Here is a 19,916-nt window from a genome sequence, read left to right as displayed (position 1 = left end):
AGTGGTTTCCTCCAGCACTGGCCCAAATTATCCCAGGGATCCAGCAAGCATTGCTGGTGGCATCTGCCAGGATAGATAATGAGACAGGACTGTGGGGGAAGCTGGGTAGAGTGGAAAGAAGGGATTTGCATTAAAGTGAGAATCCTTGGAAAAACTGAGCTTTGAGCAAACATCTCTGCGGTCATAGGCCTGCAGACATCTTTTTACTGTAAGTCTTGTTACTTGACACTGAGTTGTTTTTGGACATTTTACAGATGTCAAAGATTAGAGACCAGATGTCACACCACTATCTGAAATCCTACTGTTTTATAAAGCACTAGTGTTTTCCATTCTCACCATGCCAGCACTCATGGGGTAGCTCTTCCAGGCCTCCATACTCAAGTGTTTCCAGCTAAACCTGAGCCATAGGCAATGTTTCATATTAGTTCCCATACCAACTCAAACCCTACCACTATGCCAGAAGCTTTGATTAAGTTCAGCATGATTATATGAACCAAACGTTTTGCGGTTCTCTCTCATCGCTAATTACAACCTCCTTTGCGGCGGGTGATACTCTGTAAATAACACAGGAAAGCACCTGGTGAACACCAAGGTGCTGATTCATGGCAAATCTTTTGGACTCAGGCTGGCACTAGTCTGTTCACGTACCTGGAAATTTGCTGATCAGTCTGAAATTGCAGATTATCAAAGTAAGTTGCATAAGGCTGTCTCCCACCTCAGTATACTGGAGGGCAACACCTCTAGAAACATTTAGCCTAATTTCATAAGAGATAAAAGCAAATAGCAAATTTCTGAGATCAATAATCACCTTTCCATTTACTCCAGGAGAGTGTTTTATGTCAAAGTGTGAGCCTTTAAAATAAAAAGTTGGACTCATAATTTTTTCTTTTAAATGGTTTTAGAAAAATCAGAAGCCTGGCTGAAAAATAAAAATATATTATTTTTCAGGTTTGTGAACATAGCAAGGTTAGAATCTTATTTGCTCAACAAAAACACACATAAAAGATGGGATTCTGGACTAGAGCGTTAGGATGTTTCATATTTCTTTGATTTCCAATGGAATAGCTGTGTATTTCAGTTACAAAAACATTGTTTAGAAAAAACGTTACCTAGATGTGTCTGAATTGTGTTCCTGGGTGACAGGACTGCAATATTCACCCATAGTCATCGATAAGGTAGAAGCTGGTATGCACAGAAAACACCTCAGCCCTTAGTGAAAGCACTTGGTAGATGCTTAAAGTTGGAGTGGGAATCAGAGATAGTCACTGAAAATAATAAATTTGCAGTGGTTTTATCTGCCTCAGATCCAGCACCTGTGCAGGGCATTGACTGGAGGATAAGGTGATTTTTGTTGAAAAGTGTGTAAATATATCTATGAAAACACTGCAGTTCTTTAGGAAATCCTGGCTAAATAGCAGAATGAATTATGTGTTTTGATTACAGGCTAATGTGTTCCTTCTTCTTCACCTATCCTCTCCTCTTTTTCAGTCTATTATTGAACTCATGCATCTTAAGTGCAAATGTCACGGCCTCTCAGGCAGCTGTGAAGTGAAGACCTGCTGGTGGTCTCAGCCAGACTTCAGGGTCATCGGTGACTACCTCAAAGACAAGTACGATAGCGCTTCTGAAATGGTGGTGGAAAAACATCGAGAATCCCGTGGCTGGGTCGAGACCCTCAGGCCCAAATACAACTTCTTCAAGGCTCCAACTGAGAAGGACCTGGTTTACTATGAGAACTCACCAAACTTTTGTGAGCCCAACCCTGAGACAGGCTCCTTTGGGACCCGTGACAGGATCTGTAATGTCACTTCCCATGGGATTGATGGTTGCGACCTTTTGTGCTGCGGCCGCGGGCACAACACAAGGACTGAGAAACGGAAAGAGAAGTGTCACTGTATCTTCCACTGGTGCTGCTACGTTCGCTGCCAGGAATGCATACGAGTCTACGATGTCCACACGTGCAAATAAAGCAGGCAAAGCCCTTCGCTGGGCTCCAAGTGGAGAAATGGATTTGAGCCTACTTCCTCTGAGGTTGCAGACATGAGAGAAGTCTACTTTTATGATATTAAAAGAATAAAAACTTTAAAAAAGGCTAAAACTGGTTGGATAGAATAGGTCTAAGGACTTCTGGACTATCCTGAGGTACATCTGGCAGTCACACAAGTTATGCCCCAATGATGCCTCCTGTAGGAGACAGTGGTTTTCCAACCAGCTGACAACGCAGAGCTGGAAAGAAGAGCATCAGCAAAAGCATGGATTTGCTCTGCTCTCACCCACCTGAAGTGACTCGTGTGATTAAGTGTCCTTTGAAAGACTTGCATCTTCCTAAACATCTCCTTTTCCCTCAGCCCAGCAGTGGCTGTGTTGGACAGCAGCACTAAGCTTTCTGAGATCTATCTACATACCCAAATGGCCAGACTCTGTGTATAATATGAGCAACAACAACAGCAGCAAAAGAAATAAAAGCAGATAAATTAATGATTTTTTTTAAAAAAATAATGCAAATAGTCCTTTACTTTTGCCCTGGAACCAGAGAAGTCTACAAATATATAATAGAGCTGTAGAGTGGGCAGGCTCTTCGCGTGAACTTCTTAGCATAGTAGCTTCTGCCAGTTTTGACATAGGATTCAGCGACACCTGTAGAGAGGGAGGGAGGGAGAAGGAGAGGGCGAGAAAGAGAGAGAACAACTGATGGTTTCCTGCAGATGCACACACAGGTGATGTGCACAGTACGGAAAAGGTCAGTGCCTGATATGTGGAGTGAAGAGGACTCGGTGTGTGTATTGAGGAGACAATCCCACGAAGGGAGATGTTGCTCCAGGTGTGGCCGAGTACGTGGCTCAGCCAACGAGCCTTCCACAGAAACGTGCGGGGCAGAGCGAGTGTCCCGGGGCTGGACACTCACTGCTGGGCATAGGACATCCAGCTCCTCAGCATCCCAGCTTGTTCCTGTAGAGGAGGAAAGGGAAAGTGTTTACCCCTCCCACCACCTCATTAGAGCACCGTCACCAACAGTGGAAAGTGCACTTAGTCCATCCGCTCTCTGCACTTCATGCAGGCTTCCCCCTGGGCACTTAGCAAAACCCTTAGACCACAAGTCTGTCAGGAACAGGACTCCGAAGGACTGCTTGTCACCCATTAATTTACAGGACGGCGAACCAACCCACCACCACCACCACCCCCAAGCTGGAACAGTTTCAGACTTGAGCCAAATTTTGTTCCACATCTAATTTCTACAGCTATTCCCATCTCTAAAAGTGGCACAGATTAAAATGCACAAAACCCAGGCTCTGAACCAGCCCAGAGTTTTGGGCGATTTTGGACACAGAGCCAAATCCCAACTTTGCAGCGCTGCCCCATCTCTGCTGTTCACCTCTGACTCCCCATCTTTGCATGCTGCTCTACTTCGGATTTCAGATCAGGATCGCCAGTTTACAGAGACAACTCTCACCTCCTCCGCGGGTATCAGGGCTTCCTCCGGCCACGTGGGTATCAGGCATGAATCTCAGCCCATCGCCTCGGTATTTACAGCACTGTAACTCTGCTTGAGTTATTCCTGGTTGACACTGGCATAAATGAGTGGTAATCAAGCATGGAGTCGTAGCTTGTTTAGCCTCAGATGCATTTGTCCTATGTCCTCTTCGCCTTACCTATGCCTTTGGGTTCCTATCTCGGGAAAAGGACAATAGATTGGCATTTTCTCTTTCTCTTCACTACAGGAAGGGAAATGGGACATGATCTAACTCCCAGAGACCCACAAGAGTCTTTTCATGCCAACGTAATCATGGCTGTTGGCTAGTTCACACCTATGTAGAGAAATCAGAGTGCTCTTTTCTCCCTGCATGTCAGCTTATTCCCGGGAACCAAAGGAGGGAGTATGCAGAAGAGGCAGGGAACAGAGCTTAATCCCATCAGAGAGAAAACAGGAGGAAATGATGCCTCCAAGGGTTGACTCTGAGTCACGGCGTCTCCTGGGACTTCTCCTAGGCTGCTGCAGTTTATGCATCACCCGTTTGTCTCAGGGCTGTGCCCAAGGGCACAAGCGAGCTTTGCCTATTGATGGAGGCACTTCTTTCAATGCTTTGCAAAAAAAGTGGCAATGAAATGAGGGCAGAGACACAGAAGGGAGGGAAGGACAGAGGAAGAGATCAAGAGAGACAAAGAAAAAAATTGAGAGAAAGCCAGTCATATCCGTATGTGTAAACATCGCACCCAATGGATGGCCACACACCAACTGGTAGAAAGCAATAGATTACTAAAAACTGAGATAAAGATGGACCAATTAATGGATGTATGCCTGATTTTTGTAAGAGAGTCTGGGAGAAGAGGAAAATCTGATCATTATGGCGAATAGAGAAGGAAGCCACTGAAGGGGAAACTGCCACAATAACCAATATTCAAACACAAGCTGACAAGAAAGCAAACATTGAAGAAAACCACCTATACAGTGGAAGACATTGATGAATTGGAAAAGATGGGACAAGGGAAGACACATCTGATTTATTTAATATGATGCAGTGCTAGCAGTTACAGTGAGAGACGTTAGACACAACCCAACAGGTACTTCTGTCAGTGAATGATGCCCCAACAGTGAAGACGAAAATCATTGCAGGTCACGGTCCCTGTCAATCCATTGACTTCAGCATGGTCACACCCACAACTAATTAACCTAATATTTTTAAGCAAGGTGGTTTCAAACTCCTTCTTTTATACCATACCAGTGAAGAAATGGGTTGAAGGATTTGGCTTCCATGTATGGGAACTGGACCCTGACCCCAGCCCATCCACAGCATAACATCCACTCTTTCTGCTTTTGCACCAGAACCAACATCACTAGAGATGAAGCTTTTTGGGAAGCATGGTGGAGGGGGGAACCCAAACTAGGCATTTGCTGAGCAATTGCCTCTTACGGTGAACGTATTTTGACTGCAGCAGTGGAATTTATTTCATCTGGCCATGTCATCTAGTCTAAGCTATTCATCTAGTTTTCTGCTAGGATCAATGGCAAGAAACAAACAAGTCCAGAAGGTGATTCATTGTAGCCTAGGATGGTATCTAAGCTATGTTTGGTAAATTGCCCTTTGGGTGTACTTCTGTCTTTCCTCCAACTTCAGCTGATAAACTCACACTAGATGATGAGCTCTTAGATGGATACAGTCTGATGATGTGAAGTCCACCATGAGTCAAGGAGGTGAAGCTACAATCTGATCATCAACCAAGATAGGCTGGAAGTTGTACTCCTTCCTTTAAAGCTGGGGTCGGGCTTGAAACAGCTCAGTGGTTGGGGACTTCCACCCCATTCAAGGGATTTTTAACAAAGCCTATGCATACTTGTTCGGTTTTATTATGTAATTAGTCATCCACTGTGATGATATAATGTAAGGGGTTGAGCAGCTGCTACTAAAGTCAATGAAAAATGCCTGCGTGAATTCTGTTAATCACTCCAAATGCATATGAGGGTCCTAATCCTGTGTCTGACTCTGCTCACCCATGAGGAGGGAAGAGGAAGAGCCTGCTAGGGGTCTGGAATCATGCTGAGTTCACATGCTACGCCTGCATCTGACCCCATGGCTTTGATAAGGGACTTGGGCCATTGCTCTCTAATACACATGAATTCAGGAATTGTCTCTGGAAAACTAAGATCCCACTCCACTGCCTATACTAGATGTCTTTAGTCAGGTTTGCCACTGTACTGGTATGAAAGATTGAGTCAACGATGAGTGAGGAGCCATCCTTCCCTATACCTCATCATGCCTATATTGGGCCTCATGTAGGAGATGGTCTAAATACAACCCAGAGCCTTCTTGTGCCTCAGATTCTCCTTTTCTGTGAAAACAGTAGGGTCTTCCTTACGGAGGGGACTTTGTTTCACTCAATAATATAAGCACCTGGTGACATTTTAGGTGCCCTACAATATCATATTGGGATCCAGCTGTTGCTTCAATGACATGGCACTCTCACAAGTCTTAAACCTGGACAGATATGTCAGAGGCTGTAGGGTGTCCAAAATAACATGAAATGCATATGTGTAGGCAGTTGAATTGTGCACTTGTCTCGAAACGGTCTTCTGTCAAAACTTCCCCTCCACCTCAGATGAGCTGGGTAATGCAGCTATAGCCAAAAGGAAAAGATCATTCATTTCCACAAACGGGAGCTGGCCAACTCAGCCTCCATGATCCATGGTCCCCTTCAGTCTTCCCTTCTGATGAGGTTTGTCCTCAGGCAGATGGTTTGTACCAGGGATGTGTCTAGCAGTACCAGGGAAAAAGGAGAAGATATCCAACCAAGTAACACAGATGTGAAAAATAAAAATAAAAAAAAAAAGGAACATAATTTAATCCTCTTACATGCTGCTATCCGACCTTTCCTTTAGCTGAACAGATGGGTTTGACAGGCCCCATCAGTTCCACATCCAACCTCATTAAAGACAGCGGAGTTACCTGTGAGGGGTGAATTTGGCTTAATCTCTTTTCTTTCTATGAAAGAAATGAAAAGTTTAGGAGTTTTTTTTTTCTTGTTTTGGTTTAGTTTTAGAATTTGGGGGCTTCTCTTTCTCAAAGAAAAGAAAAACATAGGGAGGGAAATGCATGACATTTTCCATTACTTGGCTCCTGATCTCTCTCTTTTGGCTGAGTGTCGTGCTCAGCACTGACAGTCTTCTCCAAAGCATTTTGAAATCTCCAGAACTGTTTCCACTCTTTACAAGCAACTTCATGTGCAGAATGAAAGCAGTCAGGATTTAATCTTGGGAGGGGACTGCAGGGGCAACCACACCACAAAACGCAATATGGTACAGAAATAGCTGAGTCAGCACCAACCACATCAGCCCTGCAGACAAAAGTGCTGTAGTCTTAGCTGAGCATTGCAGGATTTCTGTATCAGCAAACCTCAGAGAGTAATTTCTTCTGCCACTCTATCTAAAATATTTTTGGTGTTTTCAGTGCATTCAGATATATTGCCACAGAGATATCCATGGATTATAATACATTCGTCATGTGTGTTCATATGCTTGTCATGCCCCCATCCTTAAATTCAAATACAGGAGAAACACTATGAGTTTTGGGTCACTTTTTCAGCTTCAAGGAGAGATTTCAGTGCTGAAAATCTGGGGTTTGATATTCCTGGGGATATTCAGGCTTACGGCATGAGCACTCTGCAGGAGCTAGGAGTTGTGAATCCAGTCCTGGGTTCTGTGCTATGGAAATTACTCCAGGCTTCCCTTGATGCCTTAACAATATGCTTCAGGAAGATAGAACAGGGCCATGAAAAGGCACCAGATCAAACTGCCCTGCAGACACCAGCCATTGCACCTGGTTAAATAGGTCGCCCATAGGAAAATGACCGCCGGCTCTTCCAGAGACCTGCTCCAGAGCTGAAGCTGCTGAGAAGGCAGCACTCTGCCATCAGTGGTGTAGCAAGGGAGTGGGATGCTCGCTCAGATCTGTCCGTTGTGTGCACAAGCAGCTGTTTGGATGAGAAGCTGTAGAGAGAGCGTTAGATGATGGGAGAGGAGGTAGGCTGTGTAGGAGGAGGTCCTAGCCCTTCTCTAGGTGTCCCTGCTCAAGCAGGGGGGTTGGACAAGATGATCTCCAGAGGTCCCTTCCAACCCCAAACATTCTGTGATTCTGTGATTCTTCTTCATAGCTGTATGTCTGCTACTTTCTACCTCCCTCCAAGCTAAACCTTGGCTGTTATAATGGGGGTTCATACAGGAGATTCTATTTTCTAGATTCCTCCTCTCTCACTGGGCAGCAGCAGTGGGATCTGGCTTGCTTTTTGCTGGATTGTTTTCTTCATGGCTTAGTCCCCCTCCATGCTGATGTTTCCTGCCCTGTCTTGTGTGCCCCAACAATAGCTACTAATCCGCAGTACGTCACTACTCAGCAAGGGGACAGAACCACCCTGCCTTGGCCCTCTGTCAACTGCTGTGGGGTGCAGATGCTCCTGTTTGCTGGGAAATGGAGGCTCCTATGGCCTCCATTTTGAGAAAGACATGTTTAGTCCTCATTTCTGACAATTCTAGTGTCTGCATGGACTTGGGCAAGTCATTCTGCTCCAACTTTGCTGCAGTTTCTGGAGGTGTATTTGGTACATTTCCACCTTGGAGGGGGAAATTTTCTCAAGCACAAAGGAGAGGCCAGCAGTTAACTCCCAGGCAACGGTACCTGGGGTGGAATTCAGAATAATACAAAGTGAGATGTTTAAATGCAGGTATCTACATGTGAACTAGGTGCTTCAACTCCCATACAAGCCCAGTGATGGTCTCCATTTGCCTAAACATAGCATCTAGGGCTGAACTGAATTATTGAAGATAGGTGTCTAGAGCCATTTAGGATGCTCCAGGGTAGCCCACTGGCTTCTAGCAGCTGCTCTGGAAGAGTGTGGGCTTCCCTTAAGACCCATGGTGTATCTGCCAGCTCCATGCAGATGCTTCACAAACTGCATCTCAGATGGCAATAGACGCCTGTGTGTGAGCAACTCAGTTGAGCTCATAGTCAATAGGCAGTGGAGGCTACGGAACAATTCAGACGGCCAATTGTAGGTGTCCACTGTAGGGTGAGCTGAACCACTCTCTGGGCCCTGCTGACTGTGCTGACTAGATCTCCTTCAGATATGGGTGTTTAGATGTCTAACTCACATGGAGCCACCTGCTTTTGGACATCTACAAGTGTGTGTCTTAACCTATGAGCTGGACTCCACTCCAGATGCCTAAATCTCGTGTCTTTAAGATGGAAAACAGTATGAGCTCAGTTCTGCTCTCACTTAAAGTGATATAAATCAGGAGGCATCTTTCCATAATGCCAGACTAACAAGTGTGTCAAAGGAAGCAGAGGGTGGACCTATTCTGTAAGTATAATTATTTGAATCCACTTTACTGACTGGTATGCAATGGGTTTGACCCCAAGGGAGCACCTCTGCTCTTTATATTGGTTAACACATAATGAAAATGGACAAGTCCCACCAAGTCATCTACAGGCAAAATCCTGCTGTTATGTGAATACCATCCAGACAGAGAAAGCTCCTGAAGCACAACAGTCACAAGGGTCTTTTCCATGTGACTTGGTCTCCTCTTCTGTAGACCTTGCTTTTCTTACATGTTTTGTGGACCAAGGGAGGTCTTGGACAGCCCTGTGTGGATGTGGAGAGTGGGGAAGGTGTGAGGAGCTGCTTTCCTCATTTTCCTTTCTTTTCCAAGTTTCTTCTTATTTATTAGTATTTATTTATTTCTCACCGCTCGTTCCACTCCACCAAAAACCCTGAAGGCACAGACATAGGCTAACAAGCAGCTGAGTATCACCCATGTTTTTGAGGGAAGCCACCATCTTGTCAGGGCTCCTTCCCAACATGCACTTGCCACCTGCTGCTACCACTTAGAAAAACAAGAGGCATGAGTCTTCCCAAGGCAGGCTCCCAAAACCTCCAAAATTCCTCCTGTATGTGAGGAAAACCTTCCCACTGAGAACCCTTGTTCCCACTGGTGCATGTTCCTCCAGACCTGGTTGCCCCACTGCCCACCGCCTGTCCCCAGCTGACTGCAGCTCAGCCTTACACCTCTTAATCTCGGTGGAGACCCACTCAATCTATCTCTTACGGCATCACTTTCTGTCACTCCCAGACCAAAACCTGCCCAAAAAAGGCCTGTCGTACCTTTGGACTACCTGACAAGCCCACCAGCAGTGTGGAACACATAAAACGCAGCCCTGTAGCACCCCAGGGGATTCCCCCATGGTACAAAACATGCTTGTCCGGCAGTCAAGGACAAGTATCTTCTTGTGGGTGGGGTTTTTTCACTATTGCTTTCCCTTCCCACAGACTGTCTGCCTGATTACATCGCCTTCTTCAAAGCTACATCACCGTCTGTAACCCTTCCCCAGCCTGCCTCTGCCCTCACCCCACCTGAGCACCCCTTTGTACAGATTGCATGTATGATACAACGTGAAATTCCAAAGCTATTGTACAAAGTAGGATCGTCACCTTTTTTTCCTCAGTATTTTGTTAAGTCTGATGATTTTTTATGATTATTTATTTTATGAATAAATGTATATATTAGTAAGAGTATATATTTGCGGAAATAACTCCTCGGGACAGTGTTGTTGCTCTGCTGTTGTGCTTGTGACCTCATCGGCTTTTACCCTGTTTTCTACTGACAGCACACTAGCGATGTCTTGTAACTGTTTTTTGTTACCAGTTAAGTTTGATAGATGTGTTAACTTTATAATGAAAATTAAAAAAAAAAAAAAAAAGCATTCATTTTAACCTGTGTTTGGGTATTTTTCCTACAGTTCCACAGTTTTTATGGGATGTTATTTCATATCACAGGCTGAAATACAGCTGGGGAGAAGTAGGAACAAATACACCTTCCTGTTATAGGACAGACACTGTGTGCTTTGGAAGAATAGATGCCGTCTGAGCTGGTGCCACTTAACCCATGCCCAGCTGCTGTAGTAGGTGACAACCCAGTTATGAGTAAAACATATACATTTAAACTGCCATAAGCTTATTTCTCAGCTGAGCATCACCAGGATAGAGACCCAGTTTCCCTCCAGGAGTCCAGCCGCAATGTGAAGAAAGGTGGCCAAAAGACACCCATCTTGCTTCAAATGTGGGGAGGGCAAAGACCAACCACACACCTACTCATGGCTGAGAGCTGGTAAGTGGTGAGCCACCACCATCTTGGCCTGTGACTGCTGTAAATATTCTTTCTCCAGAGCAAGAAAAGCCCAACATGGGCAAGACATCACTTTGCACAATGCCCCTGGAAGGCTCTAAGAAATTTTGTGTTGGTTCTGCCGTTTTCTTCCTCTATTAGTACATTAAGTTGGCAGCCCGCTGGGCATGGTCATGCAACCACCAAGGCTGTAATCATGCTGGAAGAACGCATAGATTGGAGGGACAGAGAATCAGGATACAATTAGGGGGAGACACTGCTGACAGGCAAGATGGGGGAACCCATGTTGATCCTTTCATTGGAACCTACCATGGCTGGCCTTCCATTGCACCTACCATGGCTAGCACAGACTGTGTACAGAGAAATCTGCTACCAAAAGAAACCCTGCAACAGCCTTTCCCATTCCTCCGTCCTTAGGGAGGAAAGGCATCCCCATGAAATGGGCTCACTCGATACAGAGAGCAGCACAGCTTTTCTTCGAGGCTTTCAATTTGGCTGTGCTGGCTGCAGAGGTGATGGGTTGGTTGCGGAGGTGATGGGTTCACTGTAGAGGTGATGGGTTGGCTGCAGAGGAGATGGCTGCAGGCAGACAGGGCAGCATTTCAGGGGTTCTGTGACTGTTCACCTCCCACCCTACTCATACAAACAGAAACAGATCAGATCCCGCAGCTTTTCTTGTGGCCTTCGCCATTCACTTAGGAGAGATTCAACCTACCCAGCTTTAGCCCTCATAGACAAGGTATCTCCAAGCTCATCCTTGATGACTGCTTTATAGCCAATGGAGGGATTTGAGCACATCCAGGGATTTATCCCACTTATTTAAAACATAGGTGGTATAAATCACCTTCCAGAAACATCTGTTTTTCTACAGAGGATCTAAATGAGCACATCTATAAACAATAAAGCACCTTTCCCATGAGAAGGGACTGGGAGGCAAGTAGCATACTGTGATGCCCCAGACAAAACACACACCCACCCCCCGCAAACACAGACCCACACCTTACTTTGAATGACACAGGTCAAACACCATGGAGAGCTTTCAACATACCGGACTCAGCATATTTTCCAGAAATAAATGATGAACATTCTTATTAAAGAGCACTTGAGATAAGCTTATTTGTCAAGCTGTGTTGCCTGCTTCACTAGGTTTGAGCAAGAGACCTTTTTTCTTTTTTTTGACTGAAATAGGAAAAACTAAGAAATGAGTGGACATCTTAGCCACTCTTACCTTATACATGCTATTAACCCCTACAGACCCTTTTAAGAACCAAAGAAGAAAATCTGGTGTTGATAACTCATTGCTGCCCCATGACCTGGACTTTTCACCATTAGGGAAACTGTAGAAGTCCTCTTTTTGGTAGAACAGCCCTTTTCTTCTCTACAAGTAGGCAGCACAGCTTATGGCCGCATTGAGCCATGGCAATGGGCTTTGCTCATGACAGCCTAGGTCACAGAAGTCACCTACAACTGTTCCACTACCAAGTTGCAGCTGTTTGATATGCAGAGCCAAGGGTCTGACCCCATTGCCAAGCATAATTTAAGGACTGATGTGCACACAGGTCTTGATGCAGAGAGGTAATTAGGCACCTAGCTTCATTGTAATCATCGGAGATGAGAGATTAACATTTCTTTGAGAAACAGTGCACTGAACTTGGATGAAGGTTTGGTTCCCAGCAAAGAATCAGTACTGACTAGACTACTCCTAAGCAAAACCATGGTCAAGTTCACATACCACATTGCTGGTAGTACTACACCATTTCTCCTGACTGCTTTCCATGCACAGGCATCCCAGCCACACATGAACAGTAACTCAAACCAGTCTGAGGTGTGCCAGATCCATAGCTCATGTGCAAATTGGCTCCTGAGAGCCCCCAGAGTCCTTGTGCACCAGTCTGGTGGAAATAAACCACCCATAGTCAGACAAATCTGCATGTGAACAAGGCATCCAAAGCCTCCACAAACTTGCAGACTTGCCACACAGGCTTCACTGATTACAAGGAGTGGGACTGAACTCACAGATTCCAACACCCAAATGTAGGTGCCCACAGAACCACAAAAAGGCATATCGATGCCCTCTAGGCATTTCAATCTGGAGTATCCTGCCTGTCCTCCAGGTGCTGTTCCAGAACCGCCATGGGTCTCCTGCAGGTCTGTGTCATGTCTGGCAGCTCCAGGAAGATGTCTCAGATACCCCAAGACATGTCAAAAGGCATTAGACACTTTAGTCATGTAGTGAGCCCAATTTGCCTGAATTTCACGTCTGACTTTCAAGTTCCCGTTACTGTTAGTAAAGTCTAGAGAGGGATTTGTTTCACCATAAGGTCTGAGTACTGCTTTAGATCCCTTAGGGCATCTGCAATGTCATATGGGCTGGCACATATAATGCTACAGACCCTTTAGGAGGTCCATGTCCCTCTGGATTGGCAGGGGGATACCCAGAGGAATTACACTAAGATACTGTAGATGGTACTGGACACCTGTGTTTAGGCAAGCATGTCGAAATTTTGATCTCCACTGGTTGTAATGGGAGCTTAGACTCTCTGAGCACAAGCAGGCAGCACACTACATATTGCTGCCTAAATTTAGATGTCTTAATCTGCAAGTTGAATCCCGCTTGAGCAATCAGTCCAATACAGCATCCTTTGAAGCTGTGAAAACGAGCTGAAAGCAATTCCTGACCAGCAGCTAACCAGGCCATAAAGAAATAAGCTGTGACCCAATGTAATTTGAAAGCTTTGCCATCTCATTGCTACCCAGCCTGGCTTTGGAATTTGCTTACTGATCTCTTTTATTTGCAGGTGTGGATTTTTTTTCCCCATCGTACAGTCATTTGGAGGCACATAGCCAGATTTGCATTCCACAGGGCTACAATCCGGTCTGGGATTTGCCTGCGAGTGTCAACAGGTGAAGTGTTAGGTAATGAACTCGGTGGTGGTGTTAAGGTGAGGTCAGCTCAGTTTCTCTGCAAGTTGGTTTCGTGCAAGGACAGCAAGGTTAATTAGACTTTTAACAGTGATCTAAAATAGATCTTGTGCTCTGGACCTGACCCTTTGAAACCTTGTTCCATTCTCCCTGGTTCACGCATATCCCAACACCCTAAATTTCATCTTCTTTTTTGTCAAAGAGGAGGTACAGCAAGACTGTGTCGAGTATGTCTTACTGAGCACCTGAGCTCTGCGAAATAAAGTAGCTCTGTGATATTTTTTCCTGGGATATGTGAGGCTATGGTCATTCTCAACCCTGCAGCACCAGTGTGTGTGGGAAACAGTGGTGGTAGTGGTGGGGTGCCAACTTGTTACAGTGAGAATTTCTTTCATGCAGGCATCCAAGGAGAGTCTTGAACCAGTTTTTTCTGTCCTAATCAATGCTGTTGGGTTATGCAGACAGTGTCTTTCATCCTGGGATTATCAAGGTCTTTATGCAAAACGGGATAGCTTCAGTGAGAAAAGCACCCCAGAACAGCGACCCAGCAAGGACAACTGGCAGCATACGGAAATCCAAGTGCAAGCCTCCCCTCCCTATCAGACAGAGACTTGAACCTACAGCCGATATCCTGGTTGAGTCACCAGCCGTTTCGGAGTGACTGATAGCTCCAGTCTAATGTTGAGCAACTTCACCGGAATTCTCATTTCAACAAAGTGCTGCTTTCAGAGGAAAAATGCTTCCTCTGAAATTGCTGCTCCCTCTCTGTTTCTCATGCTGCTCCCTCACAAGCAGCACACCTGAATTCCAAATGTTATAAAAAATAAAGAAGTCACTTGGGTCCCACCCACTCTTTAGACCCAAGTTCACAGTAGAGACTACACAGTTGCCTTTGGCTAGCCAATGTGAATGAAGTTGGGTGAGTTTTTGGACAAAGACTTGTCCCTTGCATGCAGGCTGTGATGAGACACAGCCCCTTCAAACACCTAACAGATGGTTTTATCTTCCACATTGCTAACCCAGGCCAGAATTGCAGGGAGGACTTTGCAGGAGATTTCTCTCAGGCATGCTTTCCGCAGTGTCAGTTGGGACAGTAGGGTGTCTCAATGAAGTGGAGAGGGCAGGACAAGTAAATAGCCCTGAAGTGGGTAAGGGAAGGACTTTGGCTGATATTAACAGCTAAATCAATAAGCACACTTGTTACTGGTTCAACCATGGAGTGGGAACACCATCCCCCAGGCATCTCAGTCAGGGAGAAGGAGTTTGGCACATGGAGGGCTGGCAAGGAACTAACCTTTAGACTTGTTAATGAATGATAATTGAGTGGTCCTCAAGAGCTCTGAATAAGTTCCCAGGCTGCCCAGTTGCTGTTGCAGGCTGGCAGGGACGGCTCAACACACCTCACCTTAGCAGCAGATGTTGTTCCTGTGGGGAAGAGGAATGTTACACATTAAAAGGCAGCAGACATTCCAAATTCATATGGAATAAAACACAACTGAAAGGCTGGCTGCGCAACCTTGTTGAATTATTCTTTCTCCCCTTTAATTAGGATGTTTCGATATCTGAGGAACACAATGAAATCCAGGTGTCATTGTTATTATGATGGTCTCAATCACAATCATACTTCTTGTATTTTAAAGGTGTTTTTGGTGCTCATCACAGCTGAGGACTACCCCTAGTGCTCAAATACAGAACAAGGTGGTGGACCCTGATCTAAAGACTTCCAGTCCAAGTAGTCTGTTTCTGCCTAACCCTGTTTACATCCGTCAGTGATGCCAATAAATAAAAATAGCTCCTAGCTGTTGCTGTAGGCTGCCCCAGCCAGTTTGCCTGTAGACACAACAACCGAGGCCACAAAGCTGTACATATCAAGATTCCACGTCATCTGAATGCAGAAATAACATCAGGTTAGTAATAGTAACAATGTCTGGCTTAACTAGAGAAAAGTGAGGTCCACCTTTTAGCATCATTTATCAAACACGTCATGTCAAGGAAATTAATTTTTTTACTTGTGGCTTGCAATTAGTACAAGCCAATAAAAAATTTACAGTTCTGCTAGCTCACCAAGCACGTGGGTATACATTGCTGCCATAAAGGAGATGGGAACTGCTCTGTTAAGTGTGCAAGCTGGCATGATCTGCAAAAGATCCTTGGAGCAGCCAGGCCTAGGGAGAGAACAGGGCTGAGAGGTTGAATATGGAACAAATATCCACCATTTCTCATAATAGTAAAACTAGGAGACATCCACTGTAAAGGTTGAAAACAACAGAAAAGAGTGGTTTTTTCTCATGGGACATCGTCCGACAGTAGAAAGCTCTGCCACGGGGAGCTGTGGATATTTAAATTTACCTGAGTTTAAAAAGCAACTAGACAAAATTCACTGAAGAAAAAATGCATGAGGAATTTTTACCGTCAAAGATACAACTCCTCAATCAGAAATCCCAGACAGGGGTTGCTGGGAGTTGGGCGTACGCCAGTAGAAGTATTACCCTGTGTTTGTCCTGTTCTTCTGCTCTTCCCCAGGCACCTATTCTTGGCCTCTGTCAGAGACAGGAGATGGGGCCAACACAACCTGCTGTCTGATCCAGCACAGCTGATCGTATATTCATTGACATGTAAATGTCCATGAAACAAACTTGGGAGAGACTAATATTCTTTCTACACTTCAGGGGGGAATGACTTTCAGGAAAAAGGTGGTTTATTCTTTCAGTCTGGCTAAAAATCCTGAAGACAGTGGTCATTTCACTTAACTTTAAAAAGATTAAAAGTCTGTCAAATCTTTACAGCCAACGGAGAGAATGGGACATGTCCAGTAAGTGATTTGCATGATCAACCTTGGGTGTCTGTTTTAAGAGATGAATCTCCCCCTAAGGGTGACTCTCCTCTCTCTTGACTACAAAGCAAGCCTGGGCTGACTAACTTGGTGCTGGGCATCTAACTTTTAGAGGTGTAAATTAGGGCTGATGAAACCCTTCCAAAACTGCAAGCCTCACCTCAAATTTGCAGGAATCTCAACTGTGAGTTAGGACATAGAAAAAGTACCAAAAAAGAAGGTATTAAACACTAAAGAAAACGTGCTTATATTTCAAAATTGTTTTGTATGGGCTAACTGAATTTTGGCACCAAACTTTCCTTTGAATACCCCAGGTTTACATGCCAGCTCCTGGCCCAACAATAGTTCTCCCTGAGAATTTTAGAAGTCTACAGTATTTCCCATAAGAAGGAAAATCTTTTGATAATCACAGGAGTTGAAGAGTGAAGGCCACTTCTAACTAGGGAGAAACCGGTAGCTGAAGACACCAAAGCAAATTTCATTTCCGACCAAAAAAATGGCCTTAATGTCTGTCCAGACCATGAAACAATATATCCTTAATGGGAGTAATCTGAACAGACTCTACTCAGCTGCTGAAGAAGCACAAAAGGGTTGAATTGAGTCAGCTGGATTTTGACTCTGTGGTTGGAAGGAATCTAGTTAGCGCTCATCTTGCTAAGCCTTCCTTAGCAAGGAGTCTTTCAGAGTATGCCAGCAACGGTGAGTGGACTCCTCTTTCAGATCCGAATTCATAGGAGCGGTCGTCTTTTCACTTCCACCAGTGAAGGGCTTCCTGAAAGATTTAGGAGCCAGTTGTAAATCTGAATTGGGGGTGACTTTGAAGAGTAAGTTTAAGGGGCTGTAACTCTGCAAGTGCCACAAACTCAGCTCATACTGTAGTTTTCAAAGAAAAACATGAATGTACTGTGGAAAAAGAGAGAAAATGCTTTGGGACATTTCATTCCTAACCTGCTGTAGACTGCCTACTAAGCAGAATAAAACGATCTATCCCATTGGGAAGCGAAAGTCACAATTTGTGAGGACAGAGGAAGTTGCACTTCCTTATTCCACGTCCATGATCTCTTCGAGTCAGGAATATGTGATTTTCCCTTTTTGTTTGGAATATTCTAAAATGTCAGGCTGACACAATGGTGTCTAACTGTAAACTTCTCAAAATAAAGAGGAGGTAGAAGTTGCTTCAGACTCTGGATTGTTTGAGTATAGGGTACCTGAGGGATGAAAAGCTTGAGAATCAGCAGTTTGGAGAAACAATGCATGTTGGGAATAAGTCATTTATAGGCTTGTTCTCCATGCTCTGAATTCACAGTTGGATGTTCTTCTTTGACTACTCCGCTCCCTCTTAGATACTCTCCATTTTGAAACCCCTTCATTAAAGGCCATCTCTTCCATAAAGCTCCTCTGACCTCCCAAGTGACCTTCTTAGTACTAATCTTTCAACAGTCCTGTCATGTATAGCCATGGGCAGACAAAAAACCTTTGATTTCCAAAGCTCCAGAGAATATTTATTCCAGTCTCCTCAACACAAGAAGATGCATCAAAATCCACCCCTGAAGCAGAGTATCTCCTGAGATGGTGTAAAGCCAACTCCAGGCAGAAGATGCTTAATAAAGACAAGAGTTACAAATTGTAAATGAGCATTTTTCCATATGACTTGAGTTCCTGTTTTGTCTTCCTTGTTCACCAGGGGAGCATGGAGAGACATCTGGTGGCTGAATAATTTTCTGCAAGCAAACACAACCTCTCGGGACATGTCTTTGCTAGGGGGTTGTCTCAAGAAGAATGTGTATCTTCAGAGACTCCGTGCCATTCGGTTCACTTGAAGCACCATCACAACTCCCACTTCAATAACAAATCTGCCATCTGTTCATTGAGGCAAAAAGCATGCCAAAAATGTGTCGGACAAGACAACAGACCTCTTCTTGATGCCTCAAATATGGGATTTCACTGGAAGTTGCTGACAGAACTGAAATGAGCTGGACATAGTTCTCACCTCTTACTCCACGGCAACAATGGTAGAATGACTGTAGGTTTGAACAGCGGCAAGTCTAGGTCTGTAACGTTTGTATAAGCAGCCTTTTGTAACCAGTACATGCAATTCCTTGTGCTCTAAAAATCTCACTTCCTACCTGGGGAAAGCACATGAGCAGTTGCATGAGCATTGTCCTGGTAGAGGACAATGGCCAGTAGGTGCATGCTGACCCCTGCGCTGCAATGCCACAGTCACAGTGTTCAGTTATTGTGTTCAAAGAGAGCCTGAATGCCACAATTATACAGTCTCCATTGCGCTAGGGGCTATACAAGTATAAAAGGGCTCACATCTCAGATGTATGTTGCATAGCCTTAGTGCAGCAAAGGCGTTCAATGTAGTTGGTCCTAAGGAGCCTTCCTGCCAGAATGGCCTCAAGAAAATTCTTATTTTATTTATTTTATCGCACAACAAAAGCTTGGCAACTGTGCATCCACTTAATGATAGGCATTCTGTGCCCCATAAATGCTAAAAATAGTTAGAAGGATAAATCATGTGGACCAATGTACAGAAGAATAAAATTCTCTCAGAGGCAGATTGCAGACACAAACAGGGAATACAGACAAAATCTTACAAATTCCAGTCCTGGATTCAGGCCCATATCTCTCATTCCAGCCCTCTCACTGCCCTCATTTCACCTCAGAAGACATTCAATGGTTGGTGGTCAATCAGGTCTTGATTTCTCTTTTTTCTCAACAAAACATTGGGAAAAAAGGGTTTTTTTTTCTCCCACCAGGCTTCGTAAGAAGCTCTTCTTCTGCACTTGGTAGCAGAGGTTCTAGTGAGGCAGAGGGTTGTTTAATCCCTGCAGTCCTCCAAACCAAAAACTCACTAAAGAGAAGAATTACAGCATTCAAACCAGCAGCGGGAAAGTAATCCAACAGAGGCACTGTCAATAATTCCTCCTAATCTTCCGCTGCATGACTAGTGTGGAAATCTTCTCAAGATCTTCAGATGTTAGGCCTGAGGCATTGCTGGAGAGGATACACCTTCACTGGTTGTTAAACCCTCCAGACTCTAAACCTGAAGAGTCAGGTTTAGAAGAGTCAGTCCAGCATAGGAATTTGTTCTGCAATTGTCTACTCATGGGATGAAGCAAAAGGCAAGAAAAAAATGACGAAAATGAAATTAATTCTGCACTGTTGCCCCACATTACATTGTTTTCCCATGGTCCTTCACACCCCAAGAACTGAAGTACAGCGCAGAGCTGGCTGACTATTGCTATCCCTATTCTGCTATGGGATTCGCTACAGTACACGGATTGGTAATAGCTTTTGTAGGCTGTAAAGCACACATTGCCAAAAGTGCTCCCATAGTGACAAACACTCTTTGCTCATCTCTGTTGGACAAGGTTTTTAGATCAGCACTTCAGTCAGGAGGCCAGAAGTGACAATGCAATGATGGGCCGACCCACTCATGAAGTCACGCTAGGCGTCAACAGTAAAACTGCGACAGCAGTTCTCCAT

General features: G+C 44.7%; 1 protein-coding gene across 1 annotated transcript in view; it reads left to right on the top strand.

Annotated features, from left to right (window-relative positions):
* The window catches only part of WNT3A (Wnt family member 3A), a 42,669-nt gene extending 40,436 nt beyond the window's left edge, over positions 1-2,233 (top strand). Inside the window, exon 5 of the mRNA XM_009501666.2 lies at positions 1,489-2,233. Within this exon, the coding sequence (XP_009499961.2) occupies positions 1,489-1,968 (480 nt within the window). The 3' untranslated portion in view covers positions 1,969-2,233. The remainder of the gene's footprint in view (positions 1-1,488) is intronic.
* Positions 2,234-19,916: the final 17,683 nt, after the last annotated feature.

The sequence above is a fragment of the Phalacrocorax carbo genome, chromosome 2, assembly GCF_963921805.1.
Source record: "Phalacrocorax carbo chromosome 2, bPhaCar2.1, whole genome shotgun sequence".
Lineage (NCBI taxonomy): Eukaryota > Metazoa > Chordata > Aves > Suliformes > Phalacrocoracidae > Phalacrocorax > Phalacrocorax carbo.
This window is presented reverse-complemented; position numbering and strand designations above follow the sequence as displayed.